This window comes from Camelus ferus, chromosome 13, assembly GCF_009834535.1.
Source record: "Camelus ferus isolate YT-003-E chromosome 13, BCGSAC_Cfer_1.0, whole genome shotgun sequence".
NCBI lineage: Eukaryota > Metazoa > Chordata > Mammalia > Artiodactyla > Camelidae > Camelus > Camelus ferus.
Window position 1 is genome coordinate 20007942 of NC_045708.1, and position 24987 is coordinate 20032928.

Consider the following 24987-nt stretch of genomic DNA (forward strand, 5'->3'; position numbering starts at 1 on the left):
GGCCTTTGCTTTTCCCTGTGTGTTTCTTACAGGGACACTTATCATTAGAGTTAAGGCCCACGCCAATAATCCAGGATGGTTTCGAGATCCTTAACCTAATTACATATATAAAGACCCTTTCTCCAAATAAGGCCACATTCACAGGTAGTGGGTGTGGGAACAGGGACTTGTGTTTCAGAGGCCACCATTCAGCCCACTATAGTTATTAAAGCCTTGGTGGGAACAGGGTCTGCTGGAGGTGCAGGGAGTGGGGAATTTCTGGAGTGGTTTAGAAGGAGAAGATGAACAGAGTTGTGAGCTGGGGAGGCCAGTTTGGGGGGCATATGTGACCAGAGGGTGTGGGTTAAGCTGATGTTCCACCAGCAGTGATGCCAGTGAGGTAATGAATACACAAAACCTGCAGCTGGGTGTGGTGGAATCAGCCAGCCATGGGGCAGAAACCTGGAAACTTGTCCACAGAGGCCACTCTTCCTGTTGTGGCCTTGTCCACGTTAATGGATTTGAGGCTATAGAAGCCACAGACAATGGATTTGGCCTGATTTACTTGCCTGGAAAGATGGGAGAAGGCCTGGCCTGAGTGCCTGTGATGTGATTTACCTGCATCATCTGAGTCCCTCCCTTAACCTAAGAGGGTGGTATCATCTTTACTGCTAATCACATTCATGAATGCATGAGGACCCGCGGAGACAGGGGCTCCAAGGAATGGCCACACAGTGTGAGAAGGCAGCTCACCAACCAGCTGTAACCCCTAACTTGCACTGGGCCCTTACTTGTATTAACTCAGGTCTCATTCCAGCTGGTTGTACTGCTAATATCTTTATTTTCCAACACATGGAAGAGAGAAGGGTTTTAGGTTTAGATTCTGTGATTCTGTGAGCAGAACCAGAAAAAAATGGTGCCAAATGAGAAGGAGGCAGTTTTCAGCTCAAATAAAAGGAAGGACTTGTTACCCTGTGCTTGTCCCAACAATGGGATGGACTGTGCCAGCAGGTGGTGAGCTCCCTGTCTCTGGACCTACTCAAGCAGAAACTGCATGGCCATTTGTCTGGAGTGCCACAGAGGGCATGCCCTCACTGTGAGGTTGCCTTCTAGCTTGGAGATTCTAGGAATTTTCCCCAAGGAGACCATCAGATAGCTGTGTGCACAAAGATCTTTATCACACCATTATTTATAATAACAAAAAAGTGGAAACAACCCACATATCTTTTTTTTAAGTGAAAGTAAAGTTGATTTACAATGTGTTAGTTTCAGGTGTACAGCAAAGTGAGTCAATTTTATATCTATTATATATATATTTTTTTCCTTTGTCAGATTCTTTTCCATTATAGATTATTACAAGAAATTGAATATGGTTCCCTGTGCTGTACAGTAGGTCCCTGTTGTTTATCTATTTTATATATGTCAACCTACATATCTTTTAATAGGGGATTTATTTATTTATTTGTTTTTATTGAGTTATAGTCAGTTTACAATGTTGCATCAGTTTCAATAGGGGACTTATTAAGTAACTTTATTCAGGTGCTTTAATATCTGTAAGTGACCAACTCCAGCTTGTGGTCTGTTTTTGTTTGGTCCTTGAGCTAAAAATGGTTTTTACACTGTTTAAGGGTTACAAAAAGCACAAAGACAAAAAACAAGAATATGCGTCAGAGACCTTACGGGGCCTGCCCGGCCTACAGTATTTACTCTCTTACTCTTGACAGAAAATGTCTGTTGACTTCTGGACTAGAATAATAATGACTCTCCTCGATCACCAAAAATTATATTAATTTGTATCTATGGCTATAGAAAGATGGTCATAGAATATTTTTGAGAGGAAAGAGGTTATATAACCAACCGTATGGCATGGGGAGGGTATAGCTCAGTGGTAGAGTGTGTTCTTAGCATGCACAAGGTCCTGGGTTCAATCCCCAGTATCTCCATTAAAAAAATAAATAAACCTAATTACCTCCTCCCTCCAAAAAAAAAAAAAATTAAAACTGCTCTAGAAAATAGTCTATTAACTAAAAGACAAAAACAGAAAAACTAGTGTTAGAGCAGGATCCCGTTTCTATACAACGGCCACAAGTGCGTGCCTGTCATTTGTTAATGATAGCCTGCACTGTTGATGGTGGTTTTTAAACTCTCTTTATGGAACAAATCTGTACTGTTTGGATCTTTTATAGTGAGCAGCTGTTATTTTTGAGATCTCGTAATGCACTTGGGAATAAAATTAATTCTAAACACTCCGGCAATCCATGCTGTTTGGGACCAAATGAGTTTTGATCCAGGCTGAAGCCATTTTGTTCGAATTGGTTCCTAAGATGCCATGAGATTGATCAGACTGAGGGCTGGGGCTCTTGCCTTGTTGCTGTTGCTGTTGTTTTTGTTTTTCGGTCTCTTGGCCTGACTTTGACCCCAATGAGCTGTTGTGCATGAGAGGAAAGAAGAATACCAGTTTAGTTAAAAACAAATGAGCTACTTTGGGTAGATGATCTGACCACATCTCTCTTTGCCACAGCAGCGCTGAGTCACTTCAGATTAAGGGCAGACGGGGGCAGGCCCAGGTGTCCTTCAGGACACCTGGGTTGGTCTGGGTTGAGGATAGAAGGGAGGAGGGGAGGAAGGAAGAAAGTGGGCAGGGAAGAGGGGAGAACTGTCCTAATCTGTCCCAAAGCTCTTTGATCTGGGGCTGGCTGCTTCCAGGGATCACGGCATCTGACCCTCCGTCCCACAGGGCGTCCTCCAGTAAACACTGTGTCATCTCTGCACAGCGTGAAGGGGACCCAGTTCCTGCCTGAAGGATGTCCCAGTCTAGCGTGGAGAACAGACACATCGACATTTATTCATTCAACAAATGTGTTTTGAGCACCTACTCTGAGCTGGGCGCTACTGGAAGTCCCAGTTGCATAGTGGTGACCAGGACACTGCCATGCCTCTGGGAGCTTATATTTTCATTGTGAAAGAGAGTTGTGAGGGGCACACCCTTTGGGTCCGCAGGGAAGAAGCTGGAACTGCAGTCAAGAGGAAGGCACGGGCTTTGAGTCTGCTCAGCCCCTTTCTGACTCTGCAATTTTGGGCAGGTTCCTTGACTGCTCTCTGTAATTCGGGAATAATAAATACTACCTACCCCGTAGGGGTGCTGGGAAGACTGAATGATGTAAAATGCTTTCCCCAGTGCCCGGCACAGAGTCCATGTCCAACAAATGTTTATTTTCTAGTGAAAAACAAAGCACAGGTGTGAGAAGTACATAAAATCATGCCTGAGAAAGACCTGGCACGTGGTGCTTGTACCACAAATCTGGGTTGCCCTTCACTTGTGACCAGAGGTATACATTTTGTTCTGAACAGACCTCTCTTCTTTGCCCTTTGGGGCCCCGTCATGGTGCCTGTTACGTTGCTCTGATGTTTATAAGTTTGTCTCTCCTGGACCCCACCTGGACTGTGAGCAGATCGTTTCCAAACCTGGGACCGTCTCAGGGTCGAGGAATGCGTAAAAACAGGTGATGCTCTGGAGCCAGCCCACCTCTGGACCAGTTCCCTCCCTTTGGTTCTGGCCTCCCGACTGGGGCCCCTCTATGGCTAGTGTGTGATCAGCTAGTGCAGGTGGCAGGCGGCTGGGGGACAGTGAACAGTGAGGCACGGACTCAAGTGGTTATGAACGTGGGCTCTGGAAACCAGGTCTAAGTTCGAATCCTGTCACTGTCACTTCCAAACGGCCTGTCTTTAGATAAGCCATCTAACTTAGCTCATCTGTAGAAGGGGGACATGGTCTCAATACTCAGGGTTGCATTGAGGATGAAATCAAATCATGCTTTTGGTGTAGTGCCTGGAACACAAAAGAAAAGAGACTTTGAGAATATTACTTAAAGAAAACAAACGACCCACCCAAAGTGGTCAGACCAGTCCCATCAAGGTCTTGTAGAAAGGAGGGAATGTTTTAGCCCTCTTCTGGGCTCCACACATTAAGACGTCAGCCAGTCTAACTAACTGCATGGGTTTGCCTAGGGGAGGAAAGTCTTACCAGGAGCTTACCTGTCAGTTGAGAAGCCCAGCTCTCCGGAGGCCCAGGAGCGTGTGTGGCTTTCATGTGGCCCTGGTTTGCTGCAGTCACAGAGCCTGCCCAAACCTCCATCAGACTGAAAGAGAAGTAATAGAGATGGTGGTGTTCTTCCCTGCCAGCGGGGCTTGTTTGACAGATGATGGAATGGGTTTAGGCTCTGAAACCAACGTAGTTGGCCATTTGGTGTTTCGTATAAAGGAAGCCTCACTGAGGTCTGAGAAGGATGGTTGGGAGCAAATTTCCCAGCATAAGTCAAGATGAGCTAGTGGGGATTGTGACCTAGGGAAAAAGCAACGGGTTTCTCAAGGCATCTCAGAGTCAAGAGAATTCCTCCCCAGGGTTAGGGCCAATCCATAGAGGATTGAATTCTATGAGGGGGAAAAAAGCAGAAAAATATCAGGGGAAATAAACCCCAAAGGGCTGCTAATTCTTGTTTATGTGCTAGCTGGTAAGCTAGATGCTTTCACGTGTGTTGGCTCCTAAAAGGCATGATTGCACTGAAATTACCAATGAGAAAGCTGCTTCAGAGAGGTGAAGTAATTTATTCAAGGTCACACAGCTAAGTATGAATGGCTCTAAAGAACTCCCTCACCAAATTCTCTAGCTTAGAAAACAGACACAGTGAGAGCACTTGATTACCCACAGCTTCTTTTTTTTTTTTTTATTGTGGTAAAATACACATAACATAAAATTTACCATTTTAACCGTTTTTAAGTGTACGGTTCACTGACATTAAGTACATTCACATTGTTGTGCAGCCATCACCAGCGTCTATCTCCAGAACTTTTTTATCATCTTGTACTGAAACAACTCTGTATCCCTTAAATAATCACTCCGCATTTCCTTCCCCCGACCAGCCCCTGGAAACCACCATCCTACTTTCTGCCTCTATGAATCTGACTACTCTAAGTGCCTCATATGAGTGGAATCACAGAGGCTTTTTTCTTTTTGTGACTGGTGTATTTCACTTGGCACAAAGTCCTCAAGTTTTATCCATGTAGCGTGTGTCAGAATTTCTTTCCTTTTAAAAAAATTTTTATTTTATTTATTTCATTTTATTTTATTTAAAAAAAATTTTACTGAGTTATAGTCAGTTTACAATGTTGTGTCAATTTCCAGTGTAGAGCACAATTTTTCAGTTATACATGAACACATATATTCATTGTCACATACTTTTTTTCACTGTGAGCTACCACAAGATCTTGTATACATTTCCCTGTGCTATACAGTGTAATCTTGTTTATCTATTCCATGTGTACCTGTCAGTATATACAAGTTTTGAACTCCCAGTCTGTCCCTTCCCACTCCCCTCTCCCCTGGCAACCACAAGTTTATATTCTATGTCTACGGGTTTGTTTCTGTTTTGTATTTATGTTCATTTGTCTTTTTCCTTTCTTTCTTTCTTTTTTTTTTTTAAGATTTCACATATGAGCAATCTCATATGATATTTTTCTTTCTCTTTCTAGCTTACTTCACTTAGTATGACATTCTCCAGGGACATCCATGTTGCTGCAAATGGCATTATGTTGTCATTTTTTATAGCTGAATAGTATTCCATTGTATAAATATACCACGTCTTCTTTATCCAGTCATCAGATGGACATTTAGGCTGTTTCCATGTCTTGGCTATTGTAAATAGTGCTGCTATGAACATTGGGGTGCAGTCTTTTTGAAGTAGGGTTCCTTCTGGATATATGCCCAGGAGTGGGATTCCTGGGTCATACGGTAAGTCTATTCCTAGTCTTTTGAGGAATCTCCATACTGTTTTTCACAGTGGCTGCACCAAACTGCATTCCACCAGCAGTGTAGGAGGGTTCACTTTTCCCCACAGCCTCTCCAGCATTTATCATTTGTGGACATTTGAATGATGGCCATTCTGACTGGTGTGAGGTGATACCTCATTGTAGTTTTGATTTGCATTTCTCTGATAATTAGTGATATTGGGCATTTTTTCATGTGCCTACTGATCATTTGTATTTCTTCCTTGGAGAATTGCTTGTTTAGGTCTTCTGCCCATTTTTGGATTGGGTTGTTTGTTTTTTTCTTATTAAGTCGTGTGAGCTGCTTATATATTCTGGAGATCAAGCCTTTGTCAGTTGCATCATTTGCAAATATTTTCTCCCATTCCATAGGCTGTCATTTTGTTTTGGTTATGGTTTCCTTTGCTGTGCAAAATCTTGTAAGTTTAATTAGGTCCCATTTGTTTATTCTTGCTTTTATTTCTATTGCTTGGGTAGATTGCCCTAGGAGAACATTTTTGAGATGTATGTGAGATAATGTTTTGCCTATGTTTTCTTCTAGGAGGGTTATTATATCTTGTCTTATGTTTAAGTCTTTGATCCATTTAGAGTTTATTTTTGTGTATGGTGTAAGGAGTGTTCTAGCTTCATTGATTTACATGCTGCTGTCCAGTTTTCCCAACACCATTTGCTGAAGAGACTGTCTTTATTCCGTTGTATGTTCTTGCCTCCTTTGTTGCAGATTAGTTGACCAATTTCTTTCCTTTTAAGGTTGAATAATATTCCACTGTATGTACAGACCACATTTTGTTTATCCATTCATTCGTCGATGGACACCTTTTGGCTATTGTGGCTGCTACTGCTATAAACATGGGTGTACAGGTATCTCTTTAAGATCCTGCTTTTAACTCTTTGGTATATATTCAGAAATGGAATTGCTGGATCATATGGCAATTCTATTTCCTTTTTTTTTTTCTTTTGAGGAACTGCCATGCTATTTTTCTCAGTGGCTGCACCATTTTCCATTCCCACCAACAGTGCACAAGGATTTTAATTTCTCCACAGCTTTGTCAACACTTGTTATTTTCTGGGTTTTTTATTTTTTGTTTTTTGTTTGTTTGTTTGTTTTGTTTTTTGATAGTAGCCATCCTAATAGATGTGATGTGGTATCTCACTGTGGTTTTGATCTGCATTTCCCTAGTGACTGATGATGTTGAGCATCTTTTCTTATATATTCTGGATATTAACTCCTTATCAGATATGTGATTTGCAAATATTTTCTCCCATTCTGTGGGTGGCCTTTTTACTCTGCTGATAGTGTCCTTTGATGCATGAAAGTTTTTAATTTTGATGTAATCCAGTTTATCTATTTTTCTTTTGTTGCCTGTGCTTTCGGTATCATATCCAAGAAATCAAATCCAGTGTCATGAAGCTTTCCGCTTATGTTTTCTTCTAAGAGTTTTACAGTTTTAGCTCTTACATTAGGTCTTTCATCTATTTTGAGCTAATTTTTTAATATGGCGTAAGATAAGGGTCCATTGTCATATTTACACGTTTTTGATATAGAAAAAAAAAGAATTAAGAGACCAGTGTAGGATTTTGAAGTGTGGGGAAATAAACAATTTAACTTTCTAGGAAGTTCATTCTCTTGCCTACTCCTGCTCTCCCCTCCGTCTAGCCTCCACATGGTAGTCAGATGACCTTTTAAGAAACACACATGAAACAAACCATGTCACTGCCCTACTTAAAAAGTGCAGCAATTTGTTCAGTGTCTACACCCTCCCTACAATCATTAATTTCAAGAAGCCAGACTGTCATCTTCACTCCTATATCCCTTGCTCAGTTGCCTGACACATACCAGGTGCTAGATTAATCCCTGTTGGATGAGTGAACAAACCTCAGCTTATAGTAAGTTCACATTCCTTGAAAAGGTCAAGGAAGAGAGGGTAGTGGCAGAGAAAGGAAGGTAACAAGCACTGAGGGGCAGAATAGCAAAGTCATTACCAGGTGTTGGCCCTGGACAGCCTAGGTTAAATGTCAGCTCTGCCAACTTAATGGCCATATGACCTTGGGCAAATCACATCACCTCTTGTATCTCAGTTTAGGTTCCTTAAGGGATGTCAACACATATTTGGGTGATGGATAGCAATTGGAAGAGAAGGGACAGGCTGAGCAGGGGTGAGGCATGGGGCTGAACCCAGGCACAAGGATGGGTTATCCAGACACGGAGCACTGAGACCCTTAGCCCACTATCTCTTATACCCTGCTCAGCCAGCTGACCACCCCTCCACTCTGCAAGAGGTCCGGATTTTTTCCCTGTAGAAGTTAACCTAGGGGAACTGAGCTTGGGATCAGCAGACACAGAAAGGGTCAGAGAATGATACTGAAGGAAAAAATGGAGGTTTCCCAGCTCCCCACTCCAGCTCTTGTACCAGAATCCTGACAGTCAGAAGTGTGCTCCCCAGGCAGGAGATGGGAGGATTCTTTTCTGAAGACCCCAAAGAAGAGACCTACAGTCACTGATATTTAGATGTTCCTAGTGTAAAAGCCGGATCTTCGTTCAGTCCCCCTAGAATGAAGCCCACCAGTTGATAGGACCCTCTTACAAGTATGCGTGTACACACATACACACACACACACACACACAGAGCTGCCAATTAGTTATTTAGTGCTTCAAAGATCAACCTTTAGTCACATATCACCAGAAATTTGAAGGGGGTCTGCAGGATAAAAGAGGAAGGCCAAAGCAGACAAATAAAGAAAAACGTTTGAAGCAAATAGACAGTGTAGAAAGCAGAAGAAAATACAAAACAAAAATTATTAGTATCTTCAGAGAGATAAGATATTGTATCCATAAAATAAGATGCTATAAATGCTATATAAAAAAGGAATAATAAGAGAAGAAAGTGCACTGGGAATATAAAACATGACAGCCAAAATAAAGTGAAAAAAAAAATCAATAGAAAGGTTGAGAGATAATGAAAAGGAAATTTCCCAGAAGATGTACCAAAAAGAGAAAGAGCTGGAAAACAGAAAAGATAAGACAATTAGAGAATCAGTCCAGGAGGCTCAATATCTGACTAGTGGATTGTCCAGGGATTCCAGAGAAAGCAGAGGGGAGGAAATGATCAAAGAAATGATGAGGGGACATTTCATCCTGAAGGGCATAAACCTTCAGACTGAGAGGGTCTAGTAAAAATGAAAAAGTGCCACCCCAAGGCACATCATCACAAATGTCAGAATCCTAGAAATAAAGAGAAACTCCTAAAAGTTTCAGGGGTAGGGAGACAGATTACATACGAAACATCAGGAATCAGAATGATTTCAGATACCTCAATGGCAACACTGGAGACTAGAAGATGAAGGAGCCATGCCTTCAATTTTCTGATGGAAAACAATTTTCTGTCTACTATTTTACGTACAGTAAGAAATCAGGAGTGAGGATAGAAGAAAGACATTTTCAGACATGCAAGGATGTAAAGATTTTATTTCCTATGTGGCCCTTTCTTAGGAAGTGACTAGAGGATGTGCTCCACCAAAATGAGGACATCAACCAAGATTAAAAAAAAAAAAAAAAAAAAAAAAAGGCTTGCCAGCCAGGAAACAAGTGCTCTCATGCAGGAGGACAGGTGTACAGCTTGTCTAGAAAGCAACCCATCCCAGATGGAAAGGGGAGGAGAGAAGCTCCAGGAAGTGGATCACTAGAAAAACAAGAAGAACTGATGGATTATGTGACTGCATGGAAAGGGCATTTTATGGGTCTGCTGGAGTGTTTGAGGAGATTTAGCAATATGTACACAGAATTGAACACATGAAAAAAAGAGACAATTGGAGTTCAAGTTCTTTGACCTTGAGCCACCCATTATCCTTGCTTGGCCCTACAATAAACCCTTTTCTACTTCAGACTCCAATGTTTCAGTTTGTTTGGCCTCACTGTGCATTGGACACACAAACTTTTGTTTGGTAACATTATCCATAAACGTATTTTCTAAACTGAATTGTGAAATCTGCAGTCAGTCAAATTGCCAATCATTTATAGATAATTTTTTCCTCTTAAGTTGCTTTTAAAATATTTTTACCTTTCTGTTCTGGAGTTTTACTCTAAGGTATCTAGGTCTAGAGTTGTTTTTTTTTTTTTTTAATATGTCAAGCTTGCAATAAATCATGTTTTAGGTATTTATGGATTTACAAAAAAAGAGGCAATTATTAACACCAGGAAAAACAAAAATCAGTATTAGAAAATAAATGCAATTATAGTATACCATTTGGCTCAGCAGTGGATAGCATCTACAAAGTCATAAGAATGTAAACCTTGAAAAAAAAAAAAAAAGAATATAAACCCTGAATGTCAGTTTAGCTAAAATTTTTTTAAAATTGTGGTTAAACTATATTGGAAGGATGGAGAGAGGAAGTTGGGTAGTGTAAGAGAGTTAATCTAATCTAATCGCATTAGAGAGTTGTGGAGGACCTTAGCAGTATTCACTAATATTTGGTTCTCCCTCCTTCTGGGCACATAAAAGACTACTTCCTAGCCTCTTACAGTTGAGTGGGGCCATATAACTGATTTTGGTCAGTCAACTTTAAGTAAAAGAGCTGTGTTGCAGCTAGAAAGAAGCTTACATGGCCCTGTGGCTGTCCCTTCTCCCTCTGTGGTGATCAAGGAGGCCTTGGGTTAAGATAGCAGAGCCACAGGATTGAAGCAGGCTGGACTTGCCTCATGGAATATGGTTGTCCTGGAGACACTGAATGGTAAGAAATCAGGCTTTTTTTGTATTAAGTCACTGAGATTTTGGGATTATTTGTTACTGCTGCATAATCTGGCTTACCCGAATACAAACTTCAACAGATTGTGTCTAAAAGAGATAAATCAAGAAATAGACATTTAAGCCTATTACGTATTTATTCGTGTATATACATATATGTTATTGAAGTATAGTCAGTTTACAATGTTGTGTCAATTTCTGGTGTACAGCATAATATTTCAGTTAAATGTGAACATACATATATTCGTTTTCATATTCTTTTTCACTGTAAGTCACTACAAGATATCAAATATAGTTCTCTGCGCTATACAGCATGAACTTGTTTATCTATTCTATATATATCAGTTAGTGTCTGCAAATCTCTAACTCCCAATTTATCCCCTCCCACCCCTCTCCTCCGCTGGTAACCACAAGTTTGTTCTCTATGTCTGAGAGTCTGTTTCTGTTTTGCAAATAAGTTCGTTTGTCTTTTTTTTAGATTCCTCATATAAGTGATATCATATGGTATTTTTCTTTCTCTTTCTAAGCCTATTATTTAGAATTATGATGATAATCACTAGAAAAATAACAAAAAACATTAAAAACGGTTGCCTCCAGTGGGGGAGGTTATAGATCAAGTGGTAGCAATGCATGAGGTCCTGGGTTCAATCCCTAGTACCTCCTCTAAGAATAAATAAATAAACCTAATTACCACCCCATCCCCCCAAAAAAGCAAAAAAAAAAATAAAATAAAATAAATGGTTGCCTCTAGGGGCAGGACAAAGAAGTGAGGAAGGGTAGGGCAGAGGGGCAACGATTTTCATTATCGAACTATGTGACTTTTCATACTAATTGTATTACATTGGTGGAAACCACATATATGCGGTTTGGAAGGATTCCTGCCAAACCACTACAGTAGCTGTCTCTTAGAAAGGAGGGTATGCTAGAACGAATGTCTGAGGGAACTACAGATGCAGCTAGATGTGAGGGGGAGGCACAGCGGGGAAGGAGGGGACCCAGATGGAATGCTGGTGTGTGGAGTTTGGCTTTTGTCCGGATGGCCATGGGGAGCCATGGGAGGATTGTGAGCGGTAGAGTCAAATCTGTGTGAGCAAAGCTGCCCTTTATAGTGAGCACCCTGACTCATGTGGAGGATGAACTGAGGGGCAGGAAGGCTGCTGCAGTGGCCCCGTGAGAGCTGGAGGCTTGGACCCAGACATCTGTGCAGCAAATGTACTGAAGGCCTGCTGTTTGCCAGATGCCACTGGTGGGCCTGACAATCTGGCAGGGAATGAAATGGGCAAAGTGCCCCGCCTTCAGGGAGCTTACGGGTAAGAGAGACAAAGGGAGATGAAAGAAGATAAAGTCAGGTGATGGTTCTTGCTGTAAAGAAGATCAAAGCAGCGTAAGGAGATGGGGGAGAGAGGCCAGGGCAGCCTCTCTGAGGTGATGCTCGAATAGAGTCCTGAATTAAGTGAAGGAACAAGTCATGCAAATTTGGGGGCTGAGGGTTCCAGGCAGAGGGATCAGCAGTCCCTGGGCCCTGAGGTGGCATGGGCTTGATGTGTCCAAGAAACAGTAGGTTGGGGGTACATCCATCAAGGGTAAGGTTTTGGCAGCTGAGGGGCCAGTTGGTGGACAGTGGCAAGGACTTCTGGGAGCCCCTGGGGGGCTGAGAACAGGAGAGTACCAGGATTTGTCTGAGCAGGCCAATAGGACTGGGCTTGGAGGCCAGGGTGCAGTGGGAGTCAGGGGTGGACCACAGGGAGAGGACCCCCTCCTTCTGCGGGCGTCCTGTCTGTGGGAGTCGGCTGTGCCTCAGCCCCGCCTGGACCAGCTACGCAGCTCCATCACCCACTTCCCAGCATCCCAGCCCCCTCTGGGAATTGAAGGATCCTTCACAAATCAAAATAGCAGGCAAAGAACAGCCTCTAATTGTTCTGCGTAAAAGAAGTGAAATTAGAAGTCAGCTGTGGGGTTGAGACCGCCTCCCACACAGCTGTGATCCCACACCCGCTGAAGGCAGACTTCCCAAGACTTGCAATTCTGCTGCCTCCCAGCAAAACTTTTTGCTTCTCCAGCCCCAGGGCAGATGACAGCTATTTCGGTAGGGAATGGGAAAGATGCTGGCCCTGGAGGACAATGCAGGAGTCGAACATTTTTTTAAACTCCCCAAATCAGTCACTCCTTGAAGGAACAGCCTTACCTGCTATGAGTTTGTTCAGTCACTCAAAACACATTGGGGTGCTCATCCTGGGTGCCTGGGGCTCGGCGTGTTGTCAGGGGGATTCCAGTTCAGGGGGCTGGAGACACGCAGTGTGGTTCCACCCTTGGTGGAGGGTGGAGAGAGAGTGCTGTCTGGGAGTGGTGAGGTTTAAGTTCTCACCTTGAGTCTGCCACTATTGCTCTGTGACCTGGGGTCAATTTCCCATCTCTCCCCAGTGTGAGCTTTAGGCTACACAGTGTTTCTCAAACTTTAGAGTCCGTGAGAATCATGGGTGTGTGGTGTCTTGTTACAGATGAAGATTCTCAGGCCTGATTTCCAAAGATTAAGATTGAGAGGGTCTGGGGTGGAGTTCCAGAATCTGCACTTCTCACAGGCTCTTCTGGTCATTCTGAAAGGGATCCTGGGACCCACATTAGTAAAGTCACTTCCTTCCATCTCTCAGGGCTCTTCCTGCTCTGAAATTTGAGGAGTTTGCTCATGCAACCCTTCTCAGATCATTCCAGGGGCATGAAAGGCATCCTCACCAGTGCCTCATTGTGCATGTGTTTCTGCAATGATCACAGTGCCCTTGGATGGTCTGTTTCAGTGTATTTAGCCTCCTCTAGGCTACTGGGTGCCCAGCCCAGGCCCTGCTACAGAAGGGGCAATGACTGTAAGACTGTAAATGTGAGCCCAACAAGGGGCCAGCTGTTGTGCTGGCAGGGCGGCAGCGTTGAGCATGGAGGGACATGGCAGAGCTCTGAGTGCCCAGCTTGTTGCAGACGTCTGGCTTGGACACCTGGGCTCATGCCCTGGGTCAGATGTGTGACTCTGTCACCCTCTCCCCTTCCCTACAGCTGGGTGAGTCCAGCTGAGTGGGGATAAGATGGTCTGGATGGGACCACAGAGAGGACTGGGAGCCCTGGTCTACCATGGAGACCACCCTAGACTGTCTAAGGCCCCAGCCAGTCTGCCCTGGCTTCCTCAGAGCTGGCTAATCGTATTCCTGAAAGACCAGGTCAGTGGCAGATGCCAAAGGGTCAGGTCACTCTGGACTAGCCCCCAGCTTCATTCTTATGTATGAAGAATAATAACAGCTGTCCTAACTGAGTACTTACCATGCTTTGGGCTCAGGGCTGAATACTATATCATCTCATTAAATTTTATAACAACCCTAGGAGTTCGGTCAAAGTACCATTCTTTTTTTTTTTTTTTTTACAGTTCTGGACACTGGGGCTTAGAGTTCAGCTAATAAATAGAAGAGACAGGATTAGAACCTAGACCTGTTTTCCTCTGGAGTCATTTTATCTTTAGAACTCCTTGGAAGAGAAGGGTTTTTCCTCAAATACTTCCTGCCAAAGTTACCCACCCCCACCAGAGAAATCCTTTCGTATCTCTTACAGTCAAAAGGAGTGACACTGAATCAGATAGTTCAGGGTTATAGTTCCACCTCTGCCCCTGGCCTTTTGTGTGACCTTGGGCAAGTCATTTCACCTCCCTGAGTTTCCTGTGAAACTGAAACGGTGCAATTACACATGCACTTCATTTTAAGGTACACTAAGATGAAGACGGCCACCAACATCTACATCTTCAACCTGGCCCTGGCAGACGCACTGGCCACCAGCACACTGCCTTTCCAGAGTGCCAAGTACCTGATGGAGACGTGGCCCTTTGGGGAACTGCTCTGCAAAGCTGTGCTCTCCATTGACTACTACAATATGTTCACCAGTATCTTCACACTCACCATGATGAGTGTCGACCGCTATATTGCCGTCTGCCACCCCGTCAAGGCCCTGGACTTCCGCACACCTGCCAAGGCCAAGCTGATCAACATCTGCATCTGGGTCCTGGCCTCAGGTGTTGGCGTACCCATCATGGTCATGGCCGTGACCCGCCCCCGGGGTGAGTGAGGGAGTGGGCCTTGGTACAGGTCACTGACCACAGGAGGCAGCACACGGGCCTCTGTGGGTTTGCAGGCGACTTACCAGGATGGGTGGAGGTATGGATTGCTGACCAATGAACGTGTGGATAGCTGGCTAGTGGGACTGTGGATAGCCAACCAATGAGAGTGTGAATGGTGGACTGTTGTGAGGATGAATGACTGGTCAGTGGTCACATGGATTGCTGGCCAAAGAAATTTTATGAATGGGATTATGAATGGCCAGAAGTGTACAGGTGACTGACCTATAGGGAGACAGATGGATGACCAATGGGATGAGGGTGTCACTGACCAGTGAAGGCCACAAGACCTGAAATCCCATCCCAAACTCCCTTCCACCCCAACTGGAAAACCATTGGCCCAGATGACCAAAGCAAGGCCTAGAGAATGGCCTGCATAGAATGACAGGTGCATTTCCTCACAGTAAAGTGGTAATTGGTATAGTAACTACCTGTATCAGTCTGGGTGGCTGCTGTAGCAAGCTCCAAAGTTCAGTGGCTTAACACAGTAGAAGTTTATTTCTCACTCACTTCACAATCCAATGTGGAGAAGAGGAGAAGAGGAGGAGGGGCTCTATTCTACACAGTCATTCAGGAATCCAGGCTCCAAATGATGGTTTTGGATGCAGTGTGCTAGTATCCAGCCAGCAGAGGACTATGGGAATTGTGAGAGCACAAGCACTTTTAAATATCATGGCCCGTCTCTTCCTAATGATAGCTGGTCACGTGACCCCAACTTGATGTAAACAAGTGGGAAAAGTGGTTTAGCAGGCTGCCAAAGACACTGGTCACTGACCTATCTGAGCCACACTATACCATGGGGTGTTGAAAAGATTAAATGAGGTTATATGTGTGAAACACTTAGGACAACGCCTGGCTTATTGCCAAGGCCCATTAAATAGCAGCTACGATTAGGCCTGTGAGATAGACGATGCAGGCACTCCTACTTCCATTTGACCGTAAGAAAACAGAATCAGAGAAGTCAGGTGGCTTACTTAGGGTCACACAGTCAACATTTGGTAGAATTTGGCCTAGAATGTGAAGTTCCTGCCCCCACATCTGTTGCTTCTTTTAGCCCCCCCAGGGTGAAGGTTTGCAGATTGTGGGTGTTGTGGGAAAGGGGAACAGGCTTGGTGGGAGACTTCTTGGCCACCCTGGACTCTCACAAGGGTAGAGCCCTTGTGTAGTCTCTGAGTAATTAGTCCTGACTCAGCAGCCGGGCCCCATTCCTCACTGTCAACCTTCAGTTTACGGGCCATTAACTATAGGCCTCCTGGGGGCTGGGCCAGATGGGCCTCCTAATCCCCCTCCAACATACTCTACCTTTCACACACACAGACACACATACACACACTCCCCCGGTGTGTGCCATTGGCACTTAGTTCTGTAAGCCACTTGGACAAGTGCTGTTCCTCTCTGGGCCTGCTTCTGTCATCTGTACAATGCAGTCTTTGGGTTCAGTCATCACGGGAGGTCCTGCCAGCCTGATGATTTGTGGACCCACTATGTCTGCAGATCCCAGTCCCTTTCTCACAGCTCTCCGGCTCCAAGTCCACTGTGTGGCTTCTCAGATTCCAGAATCCCAAGAGGTCTTGGGAGTCCCCTGGGCCAACCTCAGCCCTATATCTGAATCCCACAGCATCCCCTAAGATGCTCATCCAGACCAAGCCCACACTCCAGGAACAGGGAACTATTTCCATCCCTGTTCCCCTCTTATCTTTGGACAAGTCTGGCAATCAGAAGGTTCTTGACATTAAGCTGAGATGTGCCTCCCTGGCCTTGCTCTGACCTCCGGACTCCCACATGTTTCTGCCCCTCTGCCCTGTGAGTGCACCAAGTGCTTCAACCCACTATGACAGATGCTTTCCATGCCATGGTGCATTTAATCCTCACGGCAATCCTATGAAGTTTAGGTACTGTTACTAGTCCCACTTTACAGAAGCTCTTGTAGAGGCTGAATAATTTTCCCAAGGCTACACCACACAGTTATTAGGGCCTGAGTCCTGCTCTTAACTCATGCTAAGTCAATCTTAGCAGTATTGTCCCCACTGGAGTTACTCTGGAAATGTGGAGGTGTTTTGAGTTAACATAATGACAGGCATTTAGTGGGCTTGGGCTAAATTATATCATCACTGCTGCCCATGGACACAGAGGTTTATAAAGGAGATGGAAGAGAATATAGAAAGGTGACCTCTTAGATTAGGGCCAATCCTGCTGGGATCTTGAAGGATGAGTAGGAGTTCACCAAGTGCAGATGTGAAGGAAGACATTCCAGGTAGAAGAATCACCTTGAGCAAAGGCCAGGAGCAGGGAGTGTGACTTGACTAAGCCGAGAAGGGTGGGTGATCATGTAGGTCCCTTAGGCCCACAAGCCTCTCACCCCCTGTCTATCTTTCCTTGCTTCTCCGGCCCAGACGGGGCAGTGGTGTGCATGCTCCAGTTCCCCAGCCCCAGCTGGTACTGGGACACGGTGACCAAGATCTGCGTGTTCCTCTTCGCCTTCGTGGTGCCCATCCTCATCATCACCGTGTGCTACGGCCTCATGCTGCTGCGCCTGCGCAGCGTGCGCCTGCTGTCGGGCTCCAAGGAGAAGGACCGCAGTCTGCGGCGCATCACGCGCATGGTGCTGGTGGTGGTGGGCGCCTTCGTGGTGTGCTGGGCCCCCATCCACATCTTCGTCATCGTCTGGACGCTGGTGGACATCGACCGCCGCGACCCGTTCGTGGTGGCGGCGCTGCACCTGTGCATCGCGCTCGGCTACGCCAACAGCAGCCTCAACCCGGTACTCTACGCCTTCCTGGACGAGAACTTCAAGCGCTGCTTCCGCCAGCTCTGCCGCACGCCCTGCGGCCGCCCGGAAGCCAGCAGCTTCAGCCGCACCCGAGAAGCCACCGCCCGCGAACGGGTCACCGCCTGCACCCCATCTGATGGTCCCGGCGGCGGGGCTGCCGCCTGACACGGCCCAGCCGGCCCGCCGCGCGCCCCTCGGGAGTGACCCTGGGGTCGCGCCAAGTTCTAATGGGGGCGGGGGCCACGACGCAGAGTGGGGCGAAAGGGGGCCTCTGGTTTGGAGATGGGGCCCCTGCAGTGGGGTGGACCTCTGATTGGGGCGCGCAGGGGACAGGACGGTGGAGCGGTGCCTCTAGGCTGAGCTCAGGGGCCAAGGCTTTGGGTTGGGCTGGGCTAGGGCAGTGGGACCTGTGGCTGTAGAACTGGGCCTCTGCGGTGGGGCGGGGCCTCGACTTTGAGACAGCCTCGAGTCCTAACTGGAGGAGGGCTTGCAGGAGTGCGGGCCTAGCCCGCTACCACGCCTGGGACCCAGGAGAGGCAGTGGAGGGGATGGAATTGAGCTGCAAGACTGGGCCTCTGTGTGGTGCGGACAGGCCTCTTTGGGGGTAAGTCAGATGGACAGGACAGTGGGGCTGTGGCTACAGCTCAAGACCGGACCACAAGATAGGGCCTGAGGGCAGAGGATGGAGCTTCAACTTGGGGTGGAGTCCCAGCCCGGAGTTCCAGAAAGAGGCAGGGCTCTCCGAGGACCAGGTCCAACTTGACATCTTCATTAACAAAGAGAAAATAAAAGAGAGAAACAATATAGCTTCTCTCTCCTTGACAGCTGTTCCCCTGGAGTGGGCAGGGATGCCTCAGCATCTAAGCAGTGTCCCCAGCACTGTGTCTCAGGGAGCCTTGGGACAGGATGGTGGAGCAAGGCCAGGGGCTCCAGGATAGGGTAGCCAGACAGGACCTCAGAGTGGGTAGGGTCCCTGACAGAGAGGAGCAAGGAGGTCCCGTGGATCCAACACCAGAGCTGCTAGTGGGCCTCTGTGCCAGGGGCTGGTGTGCGTGGGCTAAGGCAGAGGGAGGGGGTTTCTGCTTTGAGGTTATTAGGTCCTCAAGCCGGAGGGCAGATGCTTTGGAGGTCCCCATGGCCCTGGCTTCTCTGGCCCAGGTGCTGGGGGACAGAGGACCACACTAGTTAGAGCTCCATGAATGTAGGTGGCCCCTGGGACTGGGTGGTGGAGGCATCTGAAGCACCAGGGTGGACTTTTCCTCCTCTCAGTCTCCGGTGCCTGATAAGACCCTCCGGGAAATCCTCTCTTCCTTCTCCCAACGTGTGGCTGCACCCTGTGTGTCCAGTGTTCCAGTGAGCCGGAAATGGCCCTCCCTCCCCCAGGACCTGACTTTGAAGGAGCTGGGGGGAAGAAGTCTTTATAACTGCCATGCCAGCATCAGTGTGTGCTCCCCTCTCCCTTGCCCCAGGGTCCCCAGGTCCCCCAACTGCTCTAGCTGTCTCCTTCAGGTTGCTAAGTGTGAGGCATAGAAGTTTTTCTCTTCGTTTGTTTGGCATTTGATTTAGCCATTCCCAGATCTTTGCCTCCCCAATATCAGGGTCTGGCCTGTTCCCTGTGCCTCTCCCATGCTTCATCTCCCCCCTACACCTCTCCCCTCTCTAGAGACACTGCCTCTGTCACACACCCCTGACTCCCTATTGAAGCAGTGTGCTGACATCTTTGTAAAAACAAATTAATTTTCTTCCCTTTTTGGGACAGATGGAAAGAAATCGATGTCTTTGTCTCAAACAGAAGAAAAAAAAAAAAAGGAAAAGATATACCTCTTCTCCCTTTGACAGTCATTTCCTTGGAACAAAAGCCTTTCTCCTGTCTAGGAGGCTGTCACTCCAGCAGAGGCTGAACCAGCATTCAGGGGCGTGGGGGTTTAGGCACCAAGATGGGCTTTGGGCACATTGTGGGTAGGGATGCCTTTAGTGGGCAAAGCACAGCCCCTTTCTTGGGGTGAGGTCCCCAGGAGTCCCAGACCTGGGAATTTCCGTCCTTCAGGAAATGGCTCCACCAGTGCTCTGGAAGATGTGAGACTGTGCCCAGTAGTCAGACCCAGGCTGCTAAGCTACCAAGGCCTCGGGTCCCAGCCCACCCAGATCACCTTCACCGCCCTAATATAATGCTGTTTCTATCACTATAGAGGCCTCTGTGTCTGAATGAGGAGGTGTCAGCAAGGTAGGGGACCCTCCTAGACACTCATCACTTGAGACCCCTCCTGCTCATGCTTTGGGGAGAAATCAGAGAAAGGGGACGATTTAGGAACCAGGGAAGACTCCTGAAGGAGGTGCTACTGGAGCCAGGGCTGTTTATTCTCCTTGCAAAGCCTGTGTCCCCTTCCATCCTTCCCAGGACAGGCCTGTATTGAGGCTGCTCCGGATCTACTCACTGCCATTTCCTGCGGCTATAACAGATCTGCCTGCGTTTTCCCACTTCTCATATATAAATTTGTCTGGGAGTCAGCAGGGGCTGGGGCCAGACCACTTGCATTTAAGGTAAAGCAAACATGTCGAAATCCACTTCATGTGCATGCTGGGCACTGAGACTCAGAAATGAGTCCATACAGCCCTGCCCTCAGAAAGTTCAAGCCCAAACTGGGACCAAAGCATAAACAGATCATTGCACCTCAGTGGGACATGTGCAGTGATAGGGAGCCCTGGGACGGGGGTGGAGGTGTCGCAGGGACGCGCCTTTTCTAGATTTTTACTGAAACACATATTTGCAACAATTTTGAAAGAGGTAGAAAGGGTCAGAGGGCCTTAAAGGATGACTAGGAGTTGGCCAACAAGAAGAGAGTGTGTGCCAAAGCATGGAAATTCAGAAGCTTGGCAGACCCGAGTAGTTGTGTGCAGCTGGAGCATAGGGCTCAGCTGAATGCTTCTGTGTGCCCAGCCCCGTGCCAAGTGCTTGATGCAGATTATCCCTCTGAGCCTCCTGACAGCCCAGTAGGGGAAATAGTATTACCCTTACCTTAGTGAAGAAGTCAGGCTCAGAGAGGTCAAGCCACTTACCTCTAAGTCACAGAGCCGGTTAGTGGTGGCAGAACTCAAGTCGGTGGAATCCAGGGTCCCAATTTCCAGTGAATTCCAGGTATCGTTGAAGTAGAAGAGCTTTAGTAGCTGGCACCCTGGGATGAGGTTTTTGAAGACTTAAAACTAAATAGAAAAATATGAAGGAAAAGGGCAATTTTCTGTGAACTTTTGTTCCTCCTGAAGCTTGCCAAATCTTCACGTTTCAAAGTGTATTGTGCACGGTGCATTTTAAAGCTCCAGATTGACAGTGTAATTCTAGATCATCACAAGGCTCTTAAAGCTGTGGAGTAGGTCTGGTTTCTTCCCAAATTTCCACTCCCCTCTTTAGGAGGTGGGAGGAAAGTTTTTGCCTCTGGTTTCAAAATGTCCTACAATTTCATACCTTTTCTTGTAATAGAAGTGGTGGTTAAGGCTGGAGTCAGATCTTGGCTTTCCCTCTCTGTGCCTCAGTTTCCTCATCTGTAGAATGGACTTCCTTCATAGGGTTATTGTGAGGAGTTAATGAGTTAATGTAAGTATAGGGCCCAGCACATAAGCAAGCTCTTAGTACATGGTAAGTAGCCATTATTAGTTAAAAGCTGCCAGAGAAGCAGGAGGAGGATGGGGAGAATGTGTTACCATGGAAACTGGGGGAGGAGGGCGTTCCCAGAGGGAGGGAGTGATGGATAATGTCAAGTGTCATGTAAGAGAGGTTAGGTGGGGAGGGCAGGAGGGTGATGGGAATAAACCAGAGTCCTCAAGTTCAATCTTGGGCATGGCCTGGGAAGCCCCAAATCTGAATTTAAGTCTCAGCTCTGATGCTAACTGGCTGTGTGACCTTGGCAAGGGATTTGCCCTCTCTGAGCTTTTGTTTCCTCCTAGATTTAAGACAAGGGAATGAGTCAGTCTCTAATATAATGCTGTTTCTAATCAGAGTCCTGATTTTGCTGGATTCTTGGCCACTGGCTGGCAGTGTGATCTTAGGCAAAGTCAGTTCACCTCCAAGTGCCCTCTCTGAAGGATAGAGATGTTGCCTGGAACATAGTAGGCCCCCAATACAGGGTGATTCAGTAATAATAATGAGGATGCCAGAGGCTGCCGTCTAAGGAGGTTTGCCTGATTTGGAATTTGAAATGTTCTTCAAGGTGGAGAGGGATCATCATGCACTGATAGGACTTGGAGGAGCAGCAGTCCAGGCTGGGCCCCTGCTGAGCCTCCGCCCAAAGCCCAGCCCCTCTGTTTTAAGAAGCAGGCCCTTAGCCTGGCCTCTGACTGCCTTCCTGCCCAGCAACTACTGCAGATCCAGGCTGGGAGCCAGCTCAGAGGCTCCAAAACCCCTAGGAAGTGATCCCCTCGGATCCTGGCTCCAGCACTTCAAACAAAACACATACACCCACCTTTCTCTCATCATCTGTTTACTCGTCATTATTCCATCCTTTATTTCATTTCTGGGCACTGAGCACGTAGTGCTGGGAGCTGGAGGGAGTGATGCAAGAGGGTCAGGGCCTGGACCCCAGCTCTGAGCTTGCAGGTGTTGGGAGACCAGGGGCTAAAACAGTGGGCTGTGTGGTTCTGGCGGCAGGCAGTTTGGAAATTCAAAATGGGGGCCAGAGGGGGCTGGTGAGGTGCCTTCGGGATGGACCTCCTGACAGTGAAGCACTAGGCTGGGGGTTGCTCTGGTTCTGGCTCCATCAGTACCACCTGCCACAAGCCCCACCTGCGCAAAGCCCTTCCCAGACACAGTGCTTTCACGTGCCTGTCTCAGCCAGCAGCCAGTGTAATGATAATAGGTAATACACAGACAGCACCCAATGCCCTACACTGTTCTAGGCCCTTTACTCGGGGTAACATCTAACCTTCACAGCATGACTCTGAAGTAGGCATTATTATTAGCCCTATTTTACAGATGAGGAAACTGAGGCTCAGAGAGAATGACTTGCCCAAGGCCGCATGGTTTGTCCACTGCTGGGCCGGCTAGTATGCTGTCTTGGGTCTGTCACGTCCAGTTCCTCTGCTTTCCTCCTCCTGGCTCCGTGATGACATGGAGGGTCCTAGGGAGACTCACCCACCCCTGCCAGGCTCTGTGCCTCCTCACCTGGGCAGCAGAGGCACATGCCAACCGCCCAAGAAACTGCTGTGACCTTGGCAGGTCCCTTTCCCATCCAGTCCCTCCCTGCCTTGGAAGACCTGCTCCTTCTGTGATTTTTTGACTGCCTGCCTTGTCTTTGCTGTATGACCTCGGGCAAGTGACTTCACTCTTTGAGCCCATTTCTCCGATAATGGATGACAACTTGGTAGGAAGTTGTGAAGATTTACAAAGAGGCTATGAGGACCTGGTCTGTTTTGGTCACAAGTGTTCCCAGCAACTGATGCTGCAACTGGCACATGGCAGTTCTTCTACCAAGTGGATGGATGTGGTGCTTGGTGCATAGTAAGTGCTCGACAAACAGAGCTTTTTAATATTGTCTAACGTTCTCACTTATACCTGCTCCGATCCTGTCTCTGAATGCTGTAGGGGGTCAGAAGCAAAGGACTTTCCTTTTTAACCATCTCCTTGAGTTTCAGAAGGTTGGACAGCATGCATTGGAAAAGCATTTTCAAGAGGATGTCATCCCTTCTAAGTACCTTCAACATAGCTGTCCCCTTTTGTCCTCACCCAGACTGCCTTCCCAGGGACCCAAGAGAAGGGCACAGCCTGGGAGGGAAGAAAGGTCCCTGGGTGGCACTGACCTGGGCCTTCTGGTTTGGGTGTTTGAGTCATGGGGATGGAGTCCCTTGGCAGGTGTCCGTGCAGGTCTATCTGATGGGGCTCATCTTCTAGAATCTCCTCTTGGAATGAGTCCCAAGCCAGGAGACAGGGAATGTGGGTGTGACTCTTCAACCTCCACTTGCTGGCTGTGTGTCTCCAGACAGAGCTCTGTCCCTCTCTGGGCCTTGGCACAATGAAGGACAGAGGTAGGAGTTGATGGGTTCTGAGAGCTCTGCCATCCTGGGAGAGAAAGAGACATTTTCCTCAAGTTCCTTCATCCCAGAAACAGAAATCTGTTGGTAAAATCCCCTGGGCATTTGTCCAGAGGCTGGGAAAAGGGTTCCTGAGGGTCCGGTGTTTGTAATTGGAGCAGCTCCCCACTTTGCGGCTGAGGGAGGCAGGCATGTCAAAAACGAAGCTTGACTCAAACAGCTGGCTTTTGCCTCTCGAAGGTCCCATTTTGGGACCTAGGACCCAACCTTCTGTTTTCCAATAAAGTGAGCCCGATTCTCAGTGTCCACATCTCTGGCTGTTTCTTTTGCTCACCATCTGTGGTCTCCTCATTAGGGGGCCCCCAGTCTGCGGGAGGGGGTGGTGACACGGACCTGCTCGCCCTCACTGAGTGGACAGGATAGCCCTACCCTCAGGACCTGTCTCGGAGGGAGCTGCAGCACTGTCTTTAAGAAGCCCAGCTGATGGGAGAGACATACACCAGGCAGCTGTAGCCACTTCCTAGAGCCCGCGCCAACCCAACCAGGCCTCTGGACTCTCCCTCCAAACTGACTCCTCCTTCTTTCCTGTGGCCCATGCCCCTAATTGTCCTCCAGAGCCCTGCCCACATGCCTCCTGAGGCTCCTGATAAACCTCTTCCTCTCCCCTCCGTTCTCCTCCCACCTCCCTTCCATCCCCCTGCCCTGCAATGACCCTGCCTTTGGCCGCAGAAGCCCTGAATCTCCTGTGTGCATTTAAGGCAGCTCGGGGATCAGGAGTTAGAGCCTGATGCCTCAAAAGACCTTCTTCACCTTCTCAATGTTCTCCTCAAATAGTTGCTGGCTCTGATGGTTAGTAAGTCACTCTCTGGAAGGGAAACTTCCTGACCCAGGATCTGCCTCCCCATCATGTGTGACCAGGTCCTTAAGAGAGCACCAAGGCTCGGAGCCCCTCTTCCCCTCTGGGGCAGCCTCCTTTCAGAGCCACAGAGCCCAGCCTGGGGCTGCCCACCTGGGGCCCCGCTGTGTCCAGGTGATGAGCACCAGCACAGGTGGGCTGGCCTGATCCAGACTGGGCTCCCCATCCAACTCCAGTTGCAGACTGTGTGGGCAGCAGAGTGGGCAGGGCCACCAGACTACCCTGGGTGCCTCTCCTCACCCTACTCATGTCAAGGAGCCCTTCCAGAGGCCCCGCTGCTCTACCCAGAGCCAACTCCCACCAAGGCTGGGAAGCTCATCTCTGAAGGGGGGTGGGGGGAGGGAAGCACGAGCTGGAGTCTATGCATGTGAATCCATGCACAGTAGAGATTTTTTATTCAGCTCTGGGCATGCCCTGAGGAAAAGCATATCTGTAGGACTATTCTAGGCGTCACTTTCCTCTTTTGTAAAATAGGATTACAGTGACTATAACTAACTTACCAGGACTCTCCTGAGGACCCAACAAGACAGCAGCTGTGCATGGTAACGGGGGCACGTTATTATTGATGGGGAAACACGCTCCGTTTTTAACCTTC

The 24987-nt window shown here is 47.4% G+C and overlaps 1 protein-coding gene across 1 annotated transcript in view; it reads left to right on the plus strand.

Annotated features, from left to right (window-relative positions):
* Positions 1-23784, plus strand: part of OPRD1 (opioid receptor delta 1) — a 38674-nt gene extending 14890 nt beyond the window's left edge. The window contains exons 2-3 of the mRNA XM_032495702.1: positions 14282-14631; positions 17082-23784. Of these exons, the coding sequence (XP_032351593.1) occupies positions 14282-14631; positions 17082-17623 (892 nt within the window). The 3' untranslated portion in view covers positions 17624-23784. The remainder of the gene's footprint in view (positions 1-14281; positions 14632-17081) is intronic.
* The last annotated feature ends 1203 nt before the right edge of the window (positions 23785-24987 follow it).